Below are 21,767 nucleotides of genomic sequence, written 5' to 3' on the forward strand. Positions count from 1 at the left end.
GGGAGATGCCTGTGCTATGCTGAAAACAGGCAGGATCTTGTCTAAGAGGAATACATTTCTTTTTCTGTCTGTGGGTGATGTTGCAAGCAGAGGCTGTCTTGTCTGTGTGAATATAGTATTTGAGATGGAGGACCGATTCTGTGTCTGCCCATAATAGAGTACCGTATAGTGTCTGTCTATGTTATGTTTGAGCAGAGAATTTTGTGTGTGTAAGAGAGAGGGAGTCCGAATAGATTTTTATCTGCGTATGTCTTGTTTGTACGAGTGTATGACAGGGAGATGGAGATTTGGACTCAGTATTTGTGTGTGAGAGCGTGTGTGTGTGATTTGAGAGCTGGAGTGTGTGTGTGTAGGTAGATGATTGAGGAAGCACTGCATTGTTCCAATTACCACCACCACCTCTTGCTTCCATTGTCTGCTGGAATGGAGGGTGTCAACTGATAGCAGCTTCTAGACCAGTGGTCCTCACAGGCCTCTGGTATACAGAGGGATAAACACTCCCTCAGCCAATCTAATTAGGGCAAACGGTATTAACCTACCGTGTACAATAACATCTGTAAAACGTCTTTCAGTCAAGGCTTTCATTAGATGTCTTCTATGTATCAACTTCAATGAAAGTAGAGCCAGAAAATCACACTGTATAGTTCGGTTAATACTTTAAATGTTTTAAGGTTTATTTTAATTTTAAAATGTTCTTGTGCACCTGTTACAGGTTCTAAAATACCAGGTTTGCTTTTCCCAGATGGTGCATAATGTACTTTGCTACTCTACCATACTATTTTCTCTCACTGGCTGTCACTAGCCAACCAATGTTAAACAATTACATTGTGTTGACATCAGTTCTTATTTTTGTCGGTAGGAATAGGAATCAGATGTCAAGCTAGATCAGGGATCATCACTTAGATTCAGCCACGAGCTGATATATTTTCTTTAGCTGAGTGTTGGGGGGCCAGAACATAATTACAAATAATTTGCAAACTGACCGCAAGAAGCGCAAACATATATATATATATATATATATATGTGTGTGTGTATATATTTGACTAAAACGATCATTTCAAACATTGCTTACGATCACATCTCTTTTATGCGTTGGAATACTTACGATTAGATTTCCATTAAAATCACTTGGTGCTAATTTTCTGGTGTTTTTACAATCTTTTATGTCCAACAATGAAGATACAGTGGGGAGAACAAGTATTTGATACACTGCCGATTTTGCAGGTTTTCCTACTTACAAAGCATGTAGAGGTCTGTAATTTTTATCATAGGTACACTTCAACTGTGAGAGACGGAATCTAAAACAAAAATCCAGAAAATCACATTGTATGATTTTTAAGTAATTCATTTGCATTTTATTGCATGACATAAGTATTTGATACATCAGAAAAGCAGAACTTAATATTTGGTACAGAAACCTTTGTTTGCAATTAGAGATCATACGTTTCCTGTAGTTCTTGACCAGGTTTGCACACACTGCAGCAGGGATTTTTGCCCACTCCTCTATACAGACCTTCTCCAGATCCTTCAGGTTTCGGGGCTGTCGCTGGGCAATACGGACTTTCAGCTCCCTCCAAAGATTTTCTATTGGGTTCAGGTCTCGAGACTGGCTAGGCCACTCCAGGACCTTGAGATGCTTCTTACGGAGCCACTCCTTAGTTGTCCTGGCTGTGTGTTTCGGGTCGTTGTCATGCTGGAAGACCCAGCCACGACCCATCTTCAATGCTCTTACTGAGGGAAGGAGGTTGTTGGCCAAGATCTCGCCATACATGGCCCCATCCATCCTCCCCTCAATATGGTGCAGTCGTCCTGTCCCCTTTGCAGAAAAGCATCCCCAAAGAATGATGTTTCCACCTCCATGCTTCACGTTTGGGATGGTGTTCTTGGGGTTGTACTCATCCTTCTTCTTCCTCCAAACACGGCGAGTGGAGTTTAGACCAAAAAGCTCTATTTTTGTCTCATCAGACCACATGACCTTCTCCCATTCCTCCTCTGGATCATCCAGATGGTCATTGGCAAACTTCAGACGGGCCTGGACATGCGCTGGCTTGAGCAGGGGGACCTTGCGTGCGCTGCATGTTTTTAATCCATGACGGCGTAGTGTGTTACTAATGGTTTTCTTTGAGACTGTGGTCCCAGCTCTCTTCAGGTCATTGACCAGGTCCTGCCGTGTAGTTCTGGGCTGATCCCTCACCTTCCTCATGATCATTGATGCCCCACGAGGTGAGATCTTGCATGGAGCCCCAGACTGAGGGTGATTGACCGTCATCTTGAACTTCTTCCATTTTCTAATAATTGCGCCAACAGTTGTTGCCTTCTCACCAAGCTGCTTGCCTATTGTCCTGTAGCCCATCCCAGCCTTGTGCAGGTCTACAATTTTATCCCTGATGTCCTTACACAGCTCTCTGGTCTTGGCCATTGTGGAGAGGTTGGAGTCTGTTTGATTGAGTGTGTGGACAGGTGTCTTTTATACAGGTAACGAGTTCAAACAGGTGCAGTTAATACAGGTAATGAGTGGAGAACAGGAGGGCTTCTTAAAGAAAAACTAACAGGTCTGTGAGAGCTGGAATTCTTACTGGTTGGTAGGTGATCAAATACTTATGTCATGCAATAAAATGCAAATTAATTACTTAAAAATCATACAATGTGATTTTCTGGATTTTTGTTTTAGATTCTGTCTCTCACAGTTGAAGTGTACCTATGATAAAAATTACAGACCTCTACATGCTTTGTAAGTAGGAAAACCTGCAAAATCGGCAGTGTATCAAATACTTGTTCTCCCCACTGTATATATTTTTTTAATACTTATTTTTTTGCTCAGAACTTGGGCGGCCAAATAAAACCTCCCGTGGGACAAATTTGGACCGCGGGCTGCCAGTTGGGGATCCCTGAGCTAGATCTTTACATTCCATTTCCACATTGTTATGAGCGGTCACCTGTATTGTAGTGCTAAACCAGCACACACATTCATCCAGTTTTATGTATGTGATTTAAAACACCGCCCATGGTGTTCCACTTGAGATGAATGACGGATGGGAGTCAGTATGGAGTCCATAGCACTGCATAACCCTGCCCTCCCTCCTACTCAGCATCCAACTCACTGGCGGTCACTATGGTACTGAACATCAGAGGTACATTCATCTGTAAGTACAGTCGTGGCCAAAATTTTAGAGAATGACAAGTATTACTTTTCACAGTTTGCTGCTTCAGTGTCTTAAGATATTTCTGTCAGATGTTACTATGGAATACTGAAGTATAATTACAAGCATTTCATAAGTGTCAAAGGCTTTTATTGACAATTACATGAAGTTGATGTAAAGAGTCTATTTACAGTGTTGACCCTTCTTTTTCAAGACCTCTGCAATCCGCCCTGGCATGCTGTCAATTAACTTCTGGGCCACATCCTGACTGTCTTGAGCGCCCTGAAGCCTTCTTCACAATGGCAGCCCATTCTTGCATAATCAATGCTTGGAGTTTGTCAGAATTTGTGGGTTTTTGTTTGTCCACCTGCCCCTTGAGGATTGACCACAAGTTCTCAATGGGATTAAGGTCTGGGGAGTTTCCTGGCCATGGACCCAAAATATCGATGTTTTGTTCCCCGAGCCACTTAGTTATCACTTTTGCCTTATGGCAAGGTGCTCCATCATGCTGGAAAAGGCATTGTTCGTCACCAAACTGTTCCTGAATGATTGGGAGAAGTTGCTCTCGGATGACGTGTTGGCACCATTCTTTATTCATGGCTGTGTTCGCAAAATTGTGAGTGAGGCAAAATTGTGAGTGAGCCCTCTCCTTTGGCTGAGAAGCAACCCCACACATGAATGGTCTCAGGATGCTTTACTGTTGGCATGACACAGGACTGATGGTAGCGCTCACCTTGTCTTCTCCGGACAAGCTTTTTTCTGGATGCCCCAAACAATCGGAAACGGCTTTACCACTAAAATGGCTTTACCACTGTCCTCAGCAGTCCAATCTTTTTCAGAATATCATTCTGTCCCTGATGTTTTTCCTGGAGAGAAGTGGCTTCTTTGCTGCCCCTCTTGACACCTGGCCATCCTCCAAAAGTCTTTGCCTCACTGCGTGCAGATACACTCACACCTGCCTGCTGCCATTGCTGAGCTAGCTGTGTACTGGTGGTGCCCCTATCCCGCAGCTGAATCAACTTTAGGAGATGGTCCTGGCGCTTGCTGGACTTTCTTGAGCGCCCTGAAGCCTTCTTCACAACAATTGAACTGCTCTCCGTGAAGTTCTTGATGATCTGATAAATGGTTGATTTAGGTGCAATCTTACTGGCAGCAATATCCTTGCCTGTGAAGCCCTTTTTGTGCAAAGCAATGATGATGGCACGTGTTTCCTTGCAGGTAAGCATGGTTGACAGAGGAAGAACAATGATTCCAAGCACCACCCTCCTTTTGAAGCTTCCAGTCTGTTTTTCGAACTCAATCAGCATGACAGAGTGATCTCCAGCCTTGTCCTCGTCAACACTCACACCTGTGTTAATGAGAGAATCACTGACATGTCAGCTGTTTTTTTTGTGGCAGGGCTGAAATGCAGTGGAAATGTTTTTGGGGGGTATTCAGTTAATTTGCATGGCAAAGAGGGGCTTTGCAATTAATTGCAATTCATCTGATCACTCTTCATAACATTCTGGAGTATATGCAAATTTCCATCATACAAACTGAGGAAGCAGACTTTGTGAAAATTAATATTTGTGTCTTAACTTTTGGCCAGGACTGTACACAACAAACATTCTGAGACTCAATCATCGGTTCATTGTATTTTATGAATCTTTATTTATGTACAGTAAAGTTATTTCATCCGGAATGTATTTGTTCTCAATGTACAGCATGACATTCTGCATATTGTGCTTTGACCCAGGGCGGCAGGAGTAGAATGTTATACTCCAGGTAGCTGTGCTGGTTTTCAAGGCAAAAATATTAGATTGTTTTTCCCAAAATATATATTTTCATGAGGACTTTAATGGGTTTCAGTACTGGCAGGCAGGCCACATTCTTTGAGCCCTCTGCGTTCTGAATGTTGTAAGCTGACTGGATTCAAGAACCCACTAATATGTTTGTGGCAATCTAGGGAAACAATGTTGTACAAGACAGAACAAGTCAGGTACAATATTTTAATTCATATAATTTCACACATACAGTGCATTTGTAAAGTATTCAGACCCTTTGACCCAGACCCATTTTGTTAGGTTACAGTCTTATTCTAAAATGCATTCAATTGTTTTTTCCCCCCTTATCTACACACAATACCCCATAGTAACAAAGGAAAAAAAGAATTACATAACTTCAGACCCTTTTACTCATTACTTTGTTGAAGCACCTTTTGGCAGCGATTACAACCAAGTCTTTTTGTGTATGACGCTACAAGCTTGGCACACCTGTATTTGGGGAGTTTCTCCCATTCTTCGCTGCAGATCCTCTCAAGCACTGTCAGGTTGGAGGGGGAGCGTTGCTGCTCAGCTATTCTCAGCTCTCCAGAGATGTTCGATCGGATTCAAGTCCGGGCTCTGGCTGGGCCACTCAAGGATATTGATTTTGCCCACCAACCAGGACAATGGATCGGATACCAGCCGGCGACCCAAGACGACAACGTTCACCCATGACTGCGTGGCCATGCACGCCTCCCACTCAATCATCAAGTTTGCAGACGACACTACAGTGGTAGGCTTGATTACCAACAACAACGAGACGGCCTTCAGGGGGTGTGGTGTCAGGAAAATACCCTCACACTCAATGTCAACAATACAAAGGACACGATCGTGGACTTCAGGAAAGAGCAGAGGGAGCAGCCCCCTATCTACATTGACGGGACAGTAGTGGAGAGGGTGGAGAGTTTTAAGTTCCTCGGCGTACACATCACGGACAAACTGAAATGGTCCAACCACACAGACAGCGTCGTGAAGAAGGCGCAGCAGCGCCTCTTCAACCTCAGGGGGCTGAAGAAATTCAGCTTGTCACCAAAAACACCCACAAACTTTTACAGATGCACAATCGGAGCATCCTGTCGGGCTGTATCACCGCCTGGTACGGCAACTGCTCCGCCCATAACCGTACGGCTCTCCAGAGGGTAGTGAGGTCTGCACAACGCATCACAGGGGGCAAACTAGCTGCCCTCCAGGACCCTTACACCACCCGATGTCACAGGAAGGCCATAAAGATCATCAAGGACAACAACCACCCGAGCCACTGCCTGTTCACCCCGCTATCATCCAGAAGGCGAGTTCAGTACAGGTGCATCAAAGCAGGGACCGAGAGACTGAAAAACAGCTATCTCAAGGCCATCAGACTGTTAAACAGCCATCACTAACATTGAGTGGCTGCTACCAACATACTGACTCAACTCCAGCCACTGGTAAAATGTATGTAATAAATGTATCACTAGCCACTTTAAACAATGCCACTTCATATAATGTTTACATACCCTACATTACTCATCTCATATGTATATACTGTACTCTATTGTCCACTGCATCTTGCCTATGCCGTTCTATACCATCACTCATTCATATATTTTTTTAATGTACATATTCTTATTCATTCCTTTACACTTCTGTGTATAAGGTAATTGTTGTGAAATTGTTAGGTTAGATTACCGTTGGATATTACTGCATTGTCGGAACTAGAAGCCCACATTTCGCTACACTCGCATTAACATCTGCTAACCATGTGTGTGACAAATAAAATGTTATTTGATACTGTATTTTATACCAACTATGCAGCTCTGTCATTGCCCATTCATGTATTTATATGTATATATTCTTATTCCATTCCTTAGATTTGTGTGTATTAGGTAATTGTTAGATATTAATGCACTGTGTTTGCTACACTCGCAATAACATCTGCTAACCATGTGACCAATTTGATTTGAAATAACATTCTCTTGGCAGAGGTTCTGTAGCCATTTTTTGACAGACCCTGTAAGGAAAGCCTACCACATCTCAGTCTTGGTTCCAGTAACTGATGTAATAGCATGGACAGCTTGGTTCAGCCCAGGAGCTGAAGATTCAATTTTAAGGCACAGTGAAAGCTAGGTAGCTGCCCATGACCGTGAAAGCGCAATTAGTGATGGACGCAATTGCCATGAAGTTGCGCTCCAACAGTCAAATGTACATTTGTAAATGCTTAACACATCCGTATTGACAAAACGAGTCATGTGACGACCATGAAGATGGCGCATCTTACATTTATATAGCAGTTTTCTGAAAATGTCTTGCCCCTCAATACCAGTTTGGACCGGTGGACAATATCACGAGTGTTAATTATCGTCTGACTCAACCCAATCGCGGGGACCCGATATCACGGCGTTGTTGATCATTGGGAATCCGACTTGGTAATGAACCACAGGCTAATGACTAACCGGGAAATACATAAATAAACCGTAAAAAAACATTCCCGTTCCTATCGAGATGCTGCTGCAATAATAGCGTTTGGAGATTTAGATTACCGTGTGTATTAGGTAGGTGGACACCGAGACTGCATCTTGTGTGACTAGGAGACTCAGCGAGCAGAGCAGACCGGAGATAAAGGAACCGCGGGCGAAGACATTGGTGGTCCATTTTATGTTGTTGCCTATAATAGCCTATATTTCTAACGAGATGTAGCCTAGTCCCGTTCGATACATAAAGAGCCGGGGATCTTCCTATAGCTTTCATTTAGCCAAATCCTCCCACGATATCGACAGAATGAGGCTTGGTCTCCAGGTGGGAAAATAACAAAAATCCCAAGATGTGGATACCGACTGAAGAGGAAAAAATCGGAGTTGGTGAGTCCATTCAGTATTTATCTGGCTATTTGTCTTTTTTTAATTAATTATTTTCAATTTGATTTACTTTTCTCAATCAAAACGGATTATTTTCTTATGAAGAAGCGTTGTGACGATCACAGCTTCGGATTTGATATCATGTTTGGTCATACAGGTTATTATATGTTACTGTAGGGTATTCGCATCTAACAGTCACAATGTCTCGTGTTTTAAATTCCCGTAATGAGGCAATAGCTTAACAAAACACAGTCTATCAGCTGTGCTTAATGGCTGAGGATAACCTGACAATAAGAAAAGGTAAAATATAGGTTATTTCGTGGGATGATATAGGCATGCTACCTCTGTATGCCTGTATCACCAGTGGGCCATCCATAACCCAGTCCTACAGTATGCTTATCATTCATTCATACTAGGCTACATTGTATGTTTTGAAAATGCGTCAATAATTGTGTTCAGTTAGGTTCTGATGCTCTTCAATGCCTTTCTGAAAAGGCATTCGACTGGAAACCACGAGGGGGCAATGGGATAGCGTTATGCCAACAGGTGTAGCCTAGAGTCTGAGTATGCGCATGCTTACCTGTCGGCATTTGTAACACAGCGCCACGACTACTTCGCTACTACTACTACCATCTGTGATCTCCAACCACTATGTCATAATGCTCAAGCCGAATCATTGTGAACAGTGCTAGTAGCCCCAGAGGTAATGGGTAATTTATATCAAGAGTATTGGAACTATCTGCAAAATGTTCCTGGAGAGTCATGTTGAGTCAGTTCGTTCAGAACACACACACTGCATTGCTTGTTGTAGTATAGGTTCGACAAATACCCAGACTCCAGAACTATTGATTGGTGTTCAACAAAGAGAAGCCACTGATTTGTCATTGGTGGAGGACGGGTGAGAAGCAACAGTTTGGTGAGAGCACACAGTGTACTGTACCTTTTTGATTTAACCAGCCATCCTTTTCGTTTCGCTGTCCGTGGTGCTGAAAATTATGCTTCAACCAACCTCTGGCCAGCGTGTCGCTGTCCAGGGTGCTGGAACGCAGAAAGCAGTGCATTTAGACCAGCGTTTGTCAATTCCGGTGGCACAATTTTGTAAGCGCAACATTGCAGTGCACACACCTGATTCCGCTAATCAACTAATAGTCACGTGTGTTAGTGGTGGTTAGAACAAAATGTGATACCCTATACGTAGGCCCACGAATTGAAAACACCGACGTAGGCTACAGCCAGAGGCATAGGACTGCACACTGTTAAAAGACCAGCGGTGTCCATTTTGCTCTACTACTCAGAATTTTGCCAGAGTATACAAAAGCCACATCATATTCATCAGATTTGTGGGCTGCTGCTAAAATTTGATACTACGTGATATTTGAAGCTATCCTTGTGAAAACCATGTACCATGTTGAAAACTACAAACTGACATTGAGTTTTCAGTTTTGATTGGAAGTATCTACTTGGAGTCTGACTTACATTTGGGACACATTTCTTCATCCCCCTAATGGTCAGCATTGGGGCAATTGTATCTGTTCCCAAATCCGTGTTAGGGGCAACTTCTACTATACAGTCTAAAACGAAGTACGGTATCTGATCCTAGATCTGTATTAAGGGTAACTTCTACCATACTGTCTAAAAGCTGCTGTGGGCCTCATTCCTCCCATCTTATCTTAATGGGCTCAGGCTAACAAAGAAAACATTTAGAACCTACATAATGAAAATTGAATGTCTCCTTTTAGAAAACCTCATTTGTTTCCTTGTTTTTTTCATTGGACATAATACGTCTCTGTGAATGTCTTCGTCACTATACAGTATCTCACCCCTGTGTCCTCTTCCCAAACTTAGCAGGTGATTTGCAGGTAGTTCCAACAGTTGTATCTGGTGGTAGTGAGGTGATATGGTAGTTAGCGATAGCTGTACACATGACTGTATTCACTTCTCACTCTGGTTCAGAAACATCTGCCCCTCATGTGGCTCTGACATTGGCATGCCCTTGCACCTCCACATGCAACGGCTCAAGTGCAACTCAATATAGAAATAAGTTGAAGTCGGAAATTTACATACACTTTAGCCAAATACATATAAACTCAGTTTTTCACAATTCCTGACGTTTAATCCAAGTAAAAAATCCCTGTCTTAGGTCAGTTAGGATCACCACTTTATTTTAAGAGTGTGAAATGTCAGAATAATAGTAGAAGGATTTATTTCAGCTTTTATTTATTTAATCAAATTCCCAGTGGGTCAGAAGTTTACATGCACTCAATTAGTATTTGGTATCATTGCCTTTAAATTGTTTAACTTGGGTCAAATGTTTCGGGTAGGCTTCCACATGCTTCCCACAATAAGTTTGGTGAATTTTGGCCCATTCCTCCTGACAGAGCTGGTGTAACTGAGTCAGGTCTGTAGGGCTCCTTGCTCGCACATGCTTTTTCAGTTCTGCTCACAAATTTGCTATAGGATTGAGGTTAGGGCTCTGTGATGGCCACTCCAATTCCTTGACTTTGTTGTCCTTAAGCCATTTTGCCACAACTCTGGAAGTATGCTCGGGGTCATTGTCCATTTGGAAGACTCATTTGCGACCAAGCTTTAACTTCCTAACTGATGTCTTGAGATGTTGCTTCAATATATCCACATAATTTTACTTCATCATGATACCATCTATTTTGTGAAGTGCACCAATCCCTCCTGCAGCAAAGCAACCCCACAACATGATGCTGCATCCCTGTGCTTCACGGTTGGGATGGTGTTCTTCGGCTTGCAAGCCTCCCCCTTTTTCCTCCAAACATAACGATGGTCATTATGGCCAAACAGTTCTATTTTTGTTTCATCAGACCAGAGGACATTTCTACAAAAAGTACGATCTTTGTACCCATGTGCAGTTGCAAACCGTAGTCTGGCTTTTTTATGGCGGTTTTGGAGCAGTGGCTTCTTCCTTGCTGAGCGGCTTTTCAGGTTATGTCGATATAGGACTCTTTTACTGTGGATTTAGATACTTTTGTACCTGTTTCCTCCAGCATCTTCATAAGATTAGCACTTTTCGCACCAAAGTACGTTAATCTCTAGGAGACAGAACTCGTCTCCTTCCTGAGCGGTATGACGGCTGCGTGGTCGCATGGTGTTTATACTTGCGTACTATTGTTTGTACAGATGAACGTGGTACCTTCAGGTGTTTGGAAATTGCTCCCAAGAATGAACCAGACTTGTGGAGGTCTACAATTGTTTTTCTGAGGTCTTGGCTGATTTATTTTGACTTTCCCATGATGTCACGCAAAGAGGCACTGAGTTTGAAGGTAAGCCTTGAAATACATCCACAGGTACACCTCCAATTTTCTGGAATTTTCCAAGCTGTTTAAAGGCACAGTCAATTTAGTTTATGTACACTTCTGACCCACTGGAATGGTGATACAGTGAAATTATCTGTCTGTAAACAATTGTTGGAAAAATTACTTGTGTCATGCACAACATATATGTCCTAATCGACTTGCCAAAACTATAATTTGTTAACAAGAAATTTGTGGAGTGATTGGAAAAACAAGTTTTAATGACTCCAACCTAAGTGTATGTAAACTTTCGACTTCAACTGTGAATTAGAAAGTCATGGCAATTTGAAGCTATGACATCTTGGACAATAGTATGAATGGACAGCCATAATTAAGTAAAGCAGGACATACAGCTAATGTCCAATTGGTAGGGGGATTACAGAGTTTGGTGTACCCTAAGCAGGTTTTAACCCGCTGAGGACACAACCACTCATCACCTCCTTTGCTACAGGTTGTTAAACAGAACTTGAGTAAAAACGCTTCTGGAATCAATGGGATTTCTGCTCTCATCAGTAGAAAGTTTAGCGTTAGTCCAATATGGCCTATTTTTTAACATTTGTGTGTGTGTGTTGCGTGCGTATGTATGTAGGTGGGCGGCATGTGTGTCTGTTGGCATCTGTGTATGTGTTCATGTGTGTTTGCGTGAGTGTTTGCTCTTTCGAAATGTAATAAAAGGTAACGTGGTCATCAAGTAGTCATGTGATCTCCACTGCAGATGGGTGCCATACTCACTCAGACAGCTGTGGTTGCTGTTCTGAAATCAGATCTGACAAAAGCACTCGGGCACTCGCGTGGCAGAAGTCCTTAGGATAGCTGGACCTGAGAACAGCCCAGTGATGCGGTGTGTGTCTGAGTGAGTGTGCATTCAGGTCATGCTGAACAGCATGACTCATTGGGCCAAACAGAAAAAGCTCTTGTGTCATTTTTTACTTTGCCATTTGAGTATCTGGGACAGGGTTACTGAATCTAGGAGAGAAGCAGGACCTCCGGGGTCTGCATGCTTAGCCATTCCAGTAATGCATTGTGACTAAAGGAACTAATCTGTGATGCGCTTCACTGTGATCACCAGCCCTACCAGTAATGTTTTGGTTTGGCTCTAAAAGCATCCAGAAAGTTTCTATTCAATACAGCTCTTAAATAATAGTAAAACAATCACAGATTTAAGAATGAACTGCATACAGTGGTCAAAAAGGGTAAGACGCATTGTACATCAGTAATGTGATGTCCTTCAAGACATGTATTTCTCTGTAGTTTTAGATGATCTTGCAAGTAAAGATACCGCAGTTTAAAGGGATAGTTCACCCATGTTACAAAATGACACATTGGTTTCATAACCCGGCAATCTTTCATTGGACAAAGGTATGACAGCAATCTATGCTTTGGTTAAGTTTCCCTGGCACTGTTTCCAGTCATGGGACCAATATTAGCATTTTTCGCGCATCATGTCCAAATGATCTGAAAACATCTATAATTGATTGTGAAGCTCAACTAAGTTGCTTATAAATGATTTCATTCGATGCGTGAAAGTTGCTGATATCGTCCCGTGACTTGAATGGGATATGTCATTTTTTTAATTTGTGTGAACTGTCCCTTTAACATCCATCTGTTAGTATACTCCTTTCTGTACATTCTTTATGGTACCATAAAGCCTCCTCAGAAACAATGCCCACCCTCGGTGTACTGTTGTTATGCTGTCCCTGTTACCATAATTACTATGTAAATACATTGCTTTTGCTTCAGTTCATGTGAAGTTGGCCCAAAAAGAGATGTAGGGTTGCATTTACTCTTGTTGGTGGGGTTTGATGCTTGCTGCCCTTTAAACTGCCCTTCAGGGCATAGTACAGTACAATCTAGTACAGTATGTCTGTCTCTCTCTCTCAGCTTTGTTTTCCTGACCATGTGTGCTGTCTGTCCGCTAAATGTTTCCATCAACACAGAATCAAAACTGAACTGAGAGAACAGTAACCTACCTCCTCCATGTTCAATTAAGCGGTATTTACAATGAGTGATGTGTATGTCTGTGGTGAAAGAATAGATAGATCATTCTTGGATGACTGTGACTTCAGTCTGGAGTTCATTATCTTATCGCCAGAGAAACTACTTTGATTTTCATTTTGATGAATAGTTCTATAGATCAAATTGTTTCCACATTGTGGCATTTTGATGACCATACAAATTGGTGCATAGTAATGATAATTTTGTGTGCTGTGCATATTTGAGCGAGACTATTTGCATTGATTTAGCCTGGAGACTGAGAGAGTGACACACACTGTAAAGACCTGGGTTGAATAGATAGAGACAACCATACAAATGGCTTTGTAGACATCCATGTGATATAAAAGTGAACAATGTAAACACTGTTTTAAAAAGCCAGGATCAATTCAACTGAGCTTGTTTTCTCTTGTTCACTTTACAAACCTAACAAAGGATGACTGATAGGAGCCTGTAACTCCACAACATTGGCCAACTAATTTACAAAGCAACACTGACTTAACCTTGATCTCTGTCTTCTGTGTAGGCAAGTCTCTTTCTCTGTGTGGGTGTGTGTAAGTAAGACTCTTTCTCTCTGTTGGTGTGGGTGGTTGGGTGGGTTTGTGTGTGTGGCTCTTTTCTCCTCTGTTTTCACACTGCAGGGAGCACAAAACTGCAGCATCTGCCAACCATCATCGTACATTGTTATGTGGGCCCACAGAAACTGCTGTTGCCTTTAAAAAATGGCTTCAGCTGAATCTCTGCAAAAAATAACATTAATCTGAATTCGAAAGTTGAGGAATTAGGAACATCTTCCTAACACAGTTATGCCATATTCAGACTTAATAGCTATCGTAAGCAGGCTCATCAACTAACATCAGTTTGTTGCAAATCATCAACAGTGGCACTTCATGCCACCTAATACTCTAACATAGTTCATACATTTTCCTTTTGCCCATTTACATATTACTCTCTCACTTCCCTACTTTTACTGTACATTTTTGTCTTGGTTTGTGTTTTCAGATGAGTGCCATTACCGTTGACTGTTGGTTATTATTTTACTCACACCAGTTGTTGATTAAGATTGTGAAAATGCCTTGCTTCTGCCAAATCTAATTTATCACACACCCATGGACTCACACATCAGCATTTTCAGTTTGAATCTGAACTCAGTTTGAAGTCACTCCCTGTATTGCTGTAACTGTACTGTTGGGGTGGTGATGGGCACCACCCCAGTAGGCCTATGATTGATTGATAGATAGATGGATGGAAAAGGAAGTGAGTTCAATACTTTTTAGAAAATGCAGATTTTGGTTTCTCGGTTTGCGTCTCAAATGACACCCAATTCCCTATATAGTGCATTACTTTTGAGGCACAATATGGGGAATAGTGATGTAATTGGAGATAAAACATGGATCCAGATTTCAGCAAGGGAATATTTCAAATCCAAGTAAAGAGCAGTGTCAACAGAGCCTGTTAAAATAGAACCACAATCTCCAGTGAAACAGTCCCATCTTGTCCTGACATGGGCACTCTGCTGAGGGTCTCATAATGGTTCCAGTGTAATTAAGCAACTTAAATGAACTAGGGGACATTTAAAAGACGAGGACTTTCAAGTAGAGAATGTTTAGGCCAGGTTGGTAATAGACTTGAAGCAGAGTTAGAGAAGGTGACAAGAAGATCCCTCTTCAAGTCTTTCTCTCTTGTCACTTAGATGGTTATATGTTCCGATTATCTCTCTCCATCTCTCTCTCTCCATCGGATCTATGCCCTGTGCTTGTGATTTGGACCCTGTGCGCAGCAGCGACACATCTTGCCATTTTAAAATGCCCAGATCCCTGCAGCAGTTATACAGTGAAGAAAGCCCTACAGTTTTATAGATGATCTGTTGCCATAGTTACCTTCGCAGAGGAACTAAGTGCTCGTTTCCCACAAACCGAACAAGTGCTCTGGCCTCTCCCTTCTCCCCTCCCCCCGCTCATTGGGTCCCCTGACTGGGTCATTAGCATAATGACTCACACAGAACCCTCCTCCAAGGGCCACCGTTTGTGGGTTTTGGAATCGTGAATGGAGCCCTGTCGTCGCCAAACAAGTTTGCCTTGTACTGAGGCCTGTAGACATTACATCTCTGTTCTGCTGTTAAGTGACTCTGCTACTCGACTGATGCGCCATTAAGAGGTATTATAGGTAGTACTCTATAGTACGGGTCCCCTGAAGATGGCGCTAATGCATCCTTAATCGTGTTCTCTGAGTCACAGTATTTGATTCAGCCAGCGGTACCCTGCATACTTTAAAGGGCATTGGTTGAATTTATGCTGCAGTGAGAACACACAGACAGCACACAGTTCAGTTCAGCATTGAAGATGTATGCAAAGATATGATGGAGGAGCGTTTACCCCTACTGTTTAGCAGCAGAATGTGTGCTGTGTGTAGGGTCCGTATTTGGAGACTTAACTTAACGTTGTATTCAAATCAGGACTGCTTAAGAATCAATTGCCTTTTTTTAAATGCCTACACACTTCAGGGAGGGGAGCCTGTTTACAGTTGGTTGAGCTGGGGCTCCTTTGCGAGGACTTGTTTAGATGTTTGCAGGAAACAGCTTATTTAAAATAAAATAAAAGCTGTGATAACAGCTTGGCGACAAACCGAAACACATGCTGTTTGAAAACATGACTGATGGGGAGGGATGCACCTCGTGGAAAGTAACACAAGGGTAAAGCCAAGGACAGAGTATCTCATCCTTAGGCTGGGTACTTGACTGTTTCTGTTGACAGGAAAGGGATGTAATGATGAGCAGAGCTTTGAGTAATCTCTATTCACTGAACAAACAATATCATAAAAAAACAAACAAACACGTTGGCTAAAACAGAAACAGACATAACTTCATGAAGTTAACAATGTTTACCCTTTTTTTTTTTTCTCTCTCAGTTATTTGTAACTTCCGGGGCTCAGTATGTCAGGCCCTGGTTCTGGAGATAGGAGAGACTGTGCAGATCCTGGAGAAGAGTGAAGGTAAGACCTTCTGAATAACAGTTTATAGAGAATAACATTGTATAGTATACTCACTTTACCTTCATCTAAAATAAGCACTTTGTGGTTTGTGCGCATGTGTGTGTGTGTTGTGTGTGTGTGTGTGTGTGTGTGTGTGTGTGTAGACATATCAACCAGCTGAACAGGGACTATGAATCTTTGGTTTCTCTTTAGGCTGGTACAGAGGGTTTTCCACCAAGAAGCCTTCAATCAAGGTAAACATATCAGCCTTTTCTTTTAGAATCACACTTTACATTCACTGCTTGTATTGCCGCTATTATTGAGAGTGGTCCTGTTAGACCAGACAGCTATCAGCCACTGTTTGTTTGAAGCTATTTACTCACAGCAAAGTGATTCCTCATGCAAACCTCAACCTCAGCATGACAACACTAAGAAATGTAAGCATGTGTGGGCACCGCAATTAGTATGTGTTAGGTGCAATCTACCATATTTTCTCTCCTCCCTCAGTGTGGCAGAGAATACAATGCACAGTTTGGAATGTCTGGAGGCGTTGTATTGGACGAGTAGCGGTACATATACAATCAGAGTTCCACCATTTCTTTGATCAGTTCACCTTCCACACCCACACATACATGCTGATGGATCATCTGTGGTAAATAGTGTTTTACCACTCACACAGAGGCCTACAATGTGGCACTGTGTTTACTGTACACGTCATCTGGCTTCCAATGAGATGAGTGCAATGGGAGAATACGTTGGAGCTTGCATCTCCGATAAAAGCATGAAGCCATTTGTGTAGAGAGAGAGGGAGAGACCGACCCATCCACCCACCCACAATCAGGCGTCTCCTGCTCGTACATTCCCTCCAGAGAGCCTGCTCAGGCTGCTGTTCTGACATGCAGTTCCATGTAAACTGGCAAACCTCTCCTCCAGGTAGAGCTCCATTTAACACTAGGTCTCAAAAGGTACAGTAAGAAACAAATGTGTCCTAGCTTTTATACTGTGCCAAGATGCACAGAAATACAACAATAGATCACGAAACGTCAAACAGGGTTTCTTTTCGATTTTGATTCGATTACTAAGTGTGCAGGTATTCATCTTATTTTTTCTATGGTATTATTAGTACCTGCCTGCACCTGTGTAAATTTGTTGGATGGGTACGTACACTATATTTGAACTACATAGGTCCAGTACCTCCAGGCAATGTTCCACTATAGCTGCTGCCATCAATATGTTCTGCACTGCAGTACATGGTAATTATATATTACTGACGCATCCACTTCCGATCCAATCAATTGTTCAGTAAACCATGTTTATAACTGTACCCGTTTCTCCGGCTTCATGTTCCAAATCAAAATGTCTGACACATGATACCAATCACTCAGTATCTTTTTATAAAAAAACATTTAAAACCCCCTTTTTCTCCCTAATTTCGATTTTGTCTCTTCGTTGCAACTCCCAAACAGGCTCGGGAGGCGAAGGTCGAGTCATGCGTCCTCTGAAACATGACCCGCCAAACTGCGCCTCTTCACACCCGCCCGCTTAACGCGGAAGCCAGCCGCACTAATGTGTCGGAGGAAACACCGTTCACCTGACGACCGAGGTCAGCTTGCAGGCGCCCGGCACGCAACAAGGATTCACTAGAGCACAATGAGCCAAGTAAAGCCCCCCCCCCCCCCCCCCCCCCCCCTGACGACGACGCTGGGCCAATTGTGCGCCACCCTATGGGACTCCCGATCACGGCCGGTTGTGATACAGCCCGGGATCAAACCCGGGTCTGTAGTGACGCCTCCTTAAGTGCCTTAAACCACTGTGTCACTCTGGAGGCCTCACTCAGTCAGTCAGTATCTTAATAAGCTGTGAAACCAGTGAAGAACCTGTGATACCTTAGCCTGGCCCTGGTCCCAGATCTGTATGTGGTTTACTCCTCTTCAATGTCATGACAGTGATAGACAATACCTCTGCTGTCTCATCATTCTTTTGAGTCGAGCTGAAATAAAAGGTCAGTCAGATTTCGAGTTGTCAGATAACATACTGTTCCAGAAAGACACACTAAAACTCCTCACAATCCTGGCACATAGCTAGAGGTCTTATGGGATGTGAATGCCCATTCTGCTCTCACTACTCTCATCAGCTAGTCAGTCCCCCACCAATACGCCTCCATTTGTATGTACTCTTCCTCCCACGCTCCCTCACTTGCCCTCATACTCTCCCTGAGCCGCCACAATTAACTGTGCTCACTGTGCCCAATTCATCACATCTGGCAGATTAGAGCCAGAGAGAGGAACTGCAAGGGTGGCAGTTGGCACTGTTCTGTCTCTCATGCCCTTCCCAGCTAAGCGACAATTGGGGCTGAGCTGCTGCATATTCAGTTTGTATGTGTTTGTGTGTGTGTGTGTCAGAGAGTTGGAGCAGTATTAAAATAGCCACAATCTAAGAGTAGCTTGTTGCTACAGTAGTTTTTCTCTGTCAAGAACTCCGCTCGTCTAACTACTGCTCCACGTTACAGTTGACCAATGCATATCATGTACAACACAGGGACACACACATGCAACATGTGGGACATACTGTTTACATGCATGTAGAGCACAGGACTATGGTCTTCAGTTGCAGCACCTTGCTAAAAAAAAATATTTTACTTCTGCCCTTTCCATCCATCAGGGTATATTCCCAACCACCTATGTCCACCTGAAGAAATCCACAGTCACCAACAGAGGGTGAGTCTCTTTCTGTTAAATCATATGAGCCATGTTTGTCAGAGATACATTCAGGTTTGAAATGATTGCCACCCTTGATAATGATGAGCAAAAACGACTCTATCAAGTGAACAATACAAATACTGAGCGATATTGTATGCAAAAACAATGGGGAAATCATGTTATTTTACTACAAAAAATCATGAAACTAAAAAAGATAAGGGTCAAAGTTATTGGCACCCCTCTGTTCAATACTCCAGCACCCTCCCCTTGCGAGGATAACGACTCTGAGCCTTTTTCTAAAATGTTTTATGAGATTGGAGAACACAGTGGGAGGGATCTTAGACTATTCCTCCATACAGAATCTTTCCACATCCTAGTTATCCTTCTTCTGAGCTGATGGACTGCCCTCTTAAATTCAAATAACAGGTTTTCAATGGGGTTTAAGTCCGGAGACTGAGATGGCCATTGCGAAATGTTGATTTTTAACTATTTATTTCTGGACTTTGATGTGTGCTTGGGTTATTATTATCGTCTCGCTGGAAGATCCACTTGCGGCCAAGTTTCAGCCTCCTAGCAGAGGCAACCAGGTTTTTGGCTAAAATGTTCTGGTACTTGGTGAAGTTCACGATGCCGCTTGCTAAATGTTATTGGCACTTGGATTGGAACTGGTGCTCTGCTCGCAAATATATCTTACAGCATGACAATAACCCCAAGCCCACATCAAAATTCACAAAACAATTGTTAATTGACCACAAAAATCAACGTTTTGCAATGGCTAACTCAGTCTCTGGACTTAAACCCCGTTGAAAACCTGTGGTTTGAAGGGGGAAGTCCATAAGTACAGACGAAGGGTTTTAAGGATCTGGAAAGATTCTGTATGGAGGAATGGTCTAAGATCCCTCCCAATGTGTTCTCCAATCTCAGAAATATTTTTTGAAAAAGGCGCGGTGTTATCCTCGCAAGGGGAGGGTGCTGGAGTATTGAAAACATGGGTGCCAATAGTATTGACCCCTTATCTTTCTGCAATTTTTTTTTAAAAACATTCTTTCTCTGAGAAATTGTATAATATAATTTCCCTTTTTTTGTTGTTGCATACAACAGCTCAGTATTTGTATTTATTTTATACAGTCTTTTTTGCTCAGCTTTATCAAGGGTGCCAATAATTTCAGATATAAGGTGGAGAATCACTGGTTAATGGAAGCCAAAGGAAGCTCTATCTTTTCCACGACATATTGTAGAGCTGCCATTGGGTAAGATTTATTAATCAACAATGGGGTGGTGTGTGCATGTCCCACCCATTTCTGTTGCCTCATTTCCCTCATCACTGATCTGTGAGGATCTGTAATTCAACGGCATAATTCTGCTCTGCCAGTGAAGCATGCTCCCACACACACACACTGCTCTCCCACGGACACACACGACACCAGTGGTCATCCGAGTTGTGCTGCTGTTTAAGGCACAAAAGCTGTTCATGGCAGTGGAAGCAGAGAGAGGGCAGTGCAAAGAGGGAGGCAGGCAAGCTCTTATACCAGCCAGTGTTGGTGGAGATTAGATCTGCAGGCAGGGATCAGTGACAGTGTGGACCGGGAGAATAGTTCATAGTGTTATATCACCACCCTCCAGTGCACTTATAACACACATTCAGAGAGCTCTCGTTTGCTTCTAAAACAATTATAGGTGCAGACTTGGAAATTGTCATTATTACACTTCCCCGCTCAAAGGGTTGAACTTGGGAAATGTGCATTGCAGTTTAGCCTGGTTATTGATATGAAAACACCTACAGGTTCTCCCAGTGCATCAGAGCTATAGAGTATCATTCTGACTTGTTATGTAATGGATGGACTGTCTTGTGTTTTTAACTAGACACGTTTTCTATAGAACAAATGAATGCTTGACACAATTGGGGTATTTTAATGTAGGCAATACATAGTAGGCCATTATGGAATCCAAAGCCAGAGTGCAGAGAACCACATTTCACAACATAAGCTGGCTATCTTCTCCTTTTCTCCTGCTTAAGGTCTTTCTCTTGTCTTCCATTTAGTCTCGTGGTTGGCACTCTGAAATATAAATTGTCTGTTGTGGTTTTGCTCTAGTGATCCTTTATAATCCTAATTTCACAATTGAGTGAAATGTAGTTTTTCATCATGAAAGAGTTATGTCATTACAGTGCCAGCACAGGGCAGTGATCTAAGTGTGTGTGTGTGTGTTGGTTCGCTCATTTGTGGGGGGTTTTTCTCTCTATTTGTACTGTAGGCAGATATGTCTGTCTCTGTCTAATCTTTAGGTTTTCGAGCGTCTGACTCTGTTTCTATAACTGTGTGTGTGTGTCTCACCCTAGGCTGTGTGAGACGGTGGTGCCTCTGGAAGACCCTATTATCACTGAGACCACCTCCACCCTGCAGGAATGGGGCGTGCTGTGGAAGCAACTCTACGTGGTCAGTAATCGCCTCACTTCTCACTGGGAAACCTCTGTCTAGCTTTGAGAAAACACTGACTCCATTTGAATGCAACGTACAGGGTTAGAAGAGTGGTTGATCAGAAAGGGAAAGAGGAAAGGAGCTGCACCCACCCCTGCTTGACATACTTAGCTCAAAAGATTAGATGAGAAATACATTTTTACCTGCAGTATGCAGTGTTCACCTCATTCAATAGCTGAAAAAGCCATGTCTATTTGCAAAAGACTGGGGATAGCAAAAACCATTGGGGTTGAACATACTGTATATACATCATCATCAGCCCCCCACTGTATAAATGTTTATAGAGACCTAAATATACCCTAATCTTGCTAAGTGTGGAGGGGGCAGGAGGATATACGTAGCTGAGGTTTGACCTGAGCAGAGGGAGGGAGATTTTGTCGAGCTTGGCTGGCAGCAACTTTTTACATAACCTGTCACTGAGGACTGCTTATGCTCAGAGCAGCCAAGGAGCCTAGGGCAAGACTGTGGTGATGTAACTTCCTGTCAAGCACAACAAATTCGAACCACTGATTTAACACTACTCATTTCGGGCACTC

At 42.7% G+C, this 21,767-nt stretch overlaps 1 protein-coding gene across 1 annotated transcript in view; it reads left to right on the forward strand.

Annotated features, from left to right (window-relative positions):
- Nucleotides 1-17,705: 17,705 nt before the first annotated feature.
- Nucleotides 17,706-21,767, forward strand: part of LOC120058765 (dedicator of cytokinesis protein 3-like) — a 65,481-nt gene continuing 61,419 nt past the window's right edge. Inside the window, exons 1-3 of the mRNA XM_039007502.1 lie at nucleotides 17,706-17,714; nucleotides 18,594-18,772; nucleotides 21,093-21,189. Coding sequence (XP_038863430.1) covers nucleotides 17,706-17,714; nucleotides 18,594-18,772; nucleotides 21,093-21,189 — 285 coding nt within the window. The remainder of the gene's footprint in view (nucleotides 17,715-18,593; nucleotides 18,773-21,092; nucleotides 21,190-21,767) is intronic.

Source organism: Salvelinus namaycush, chromosome 14 (genome assembly GCF_016432855.1).
Source record: "Salvelinus namaycush isolate Seneca chromosome 14, SaNama_1.0, whole genome shotgun sequence".
In the NCBI taxonomy this organism is placed as follows: Eukaryota; Metazoa; Chordata; class Actinopteri; order Salmoniformes; family Salmonidae; genus Salvelinus; species Salvelinus namaycush.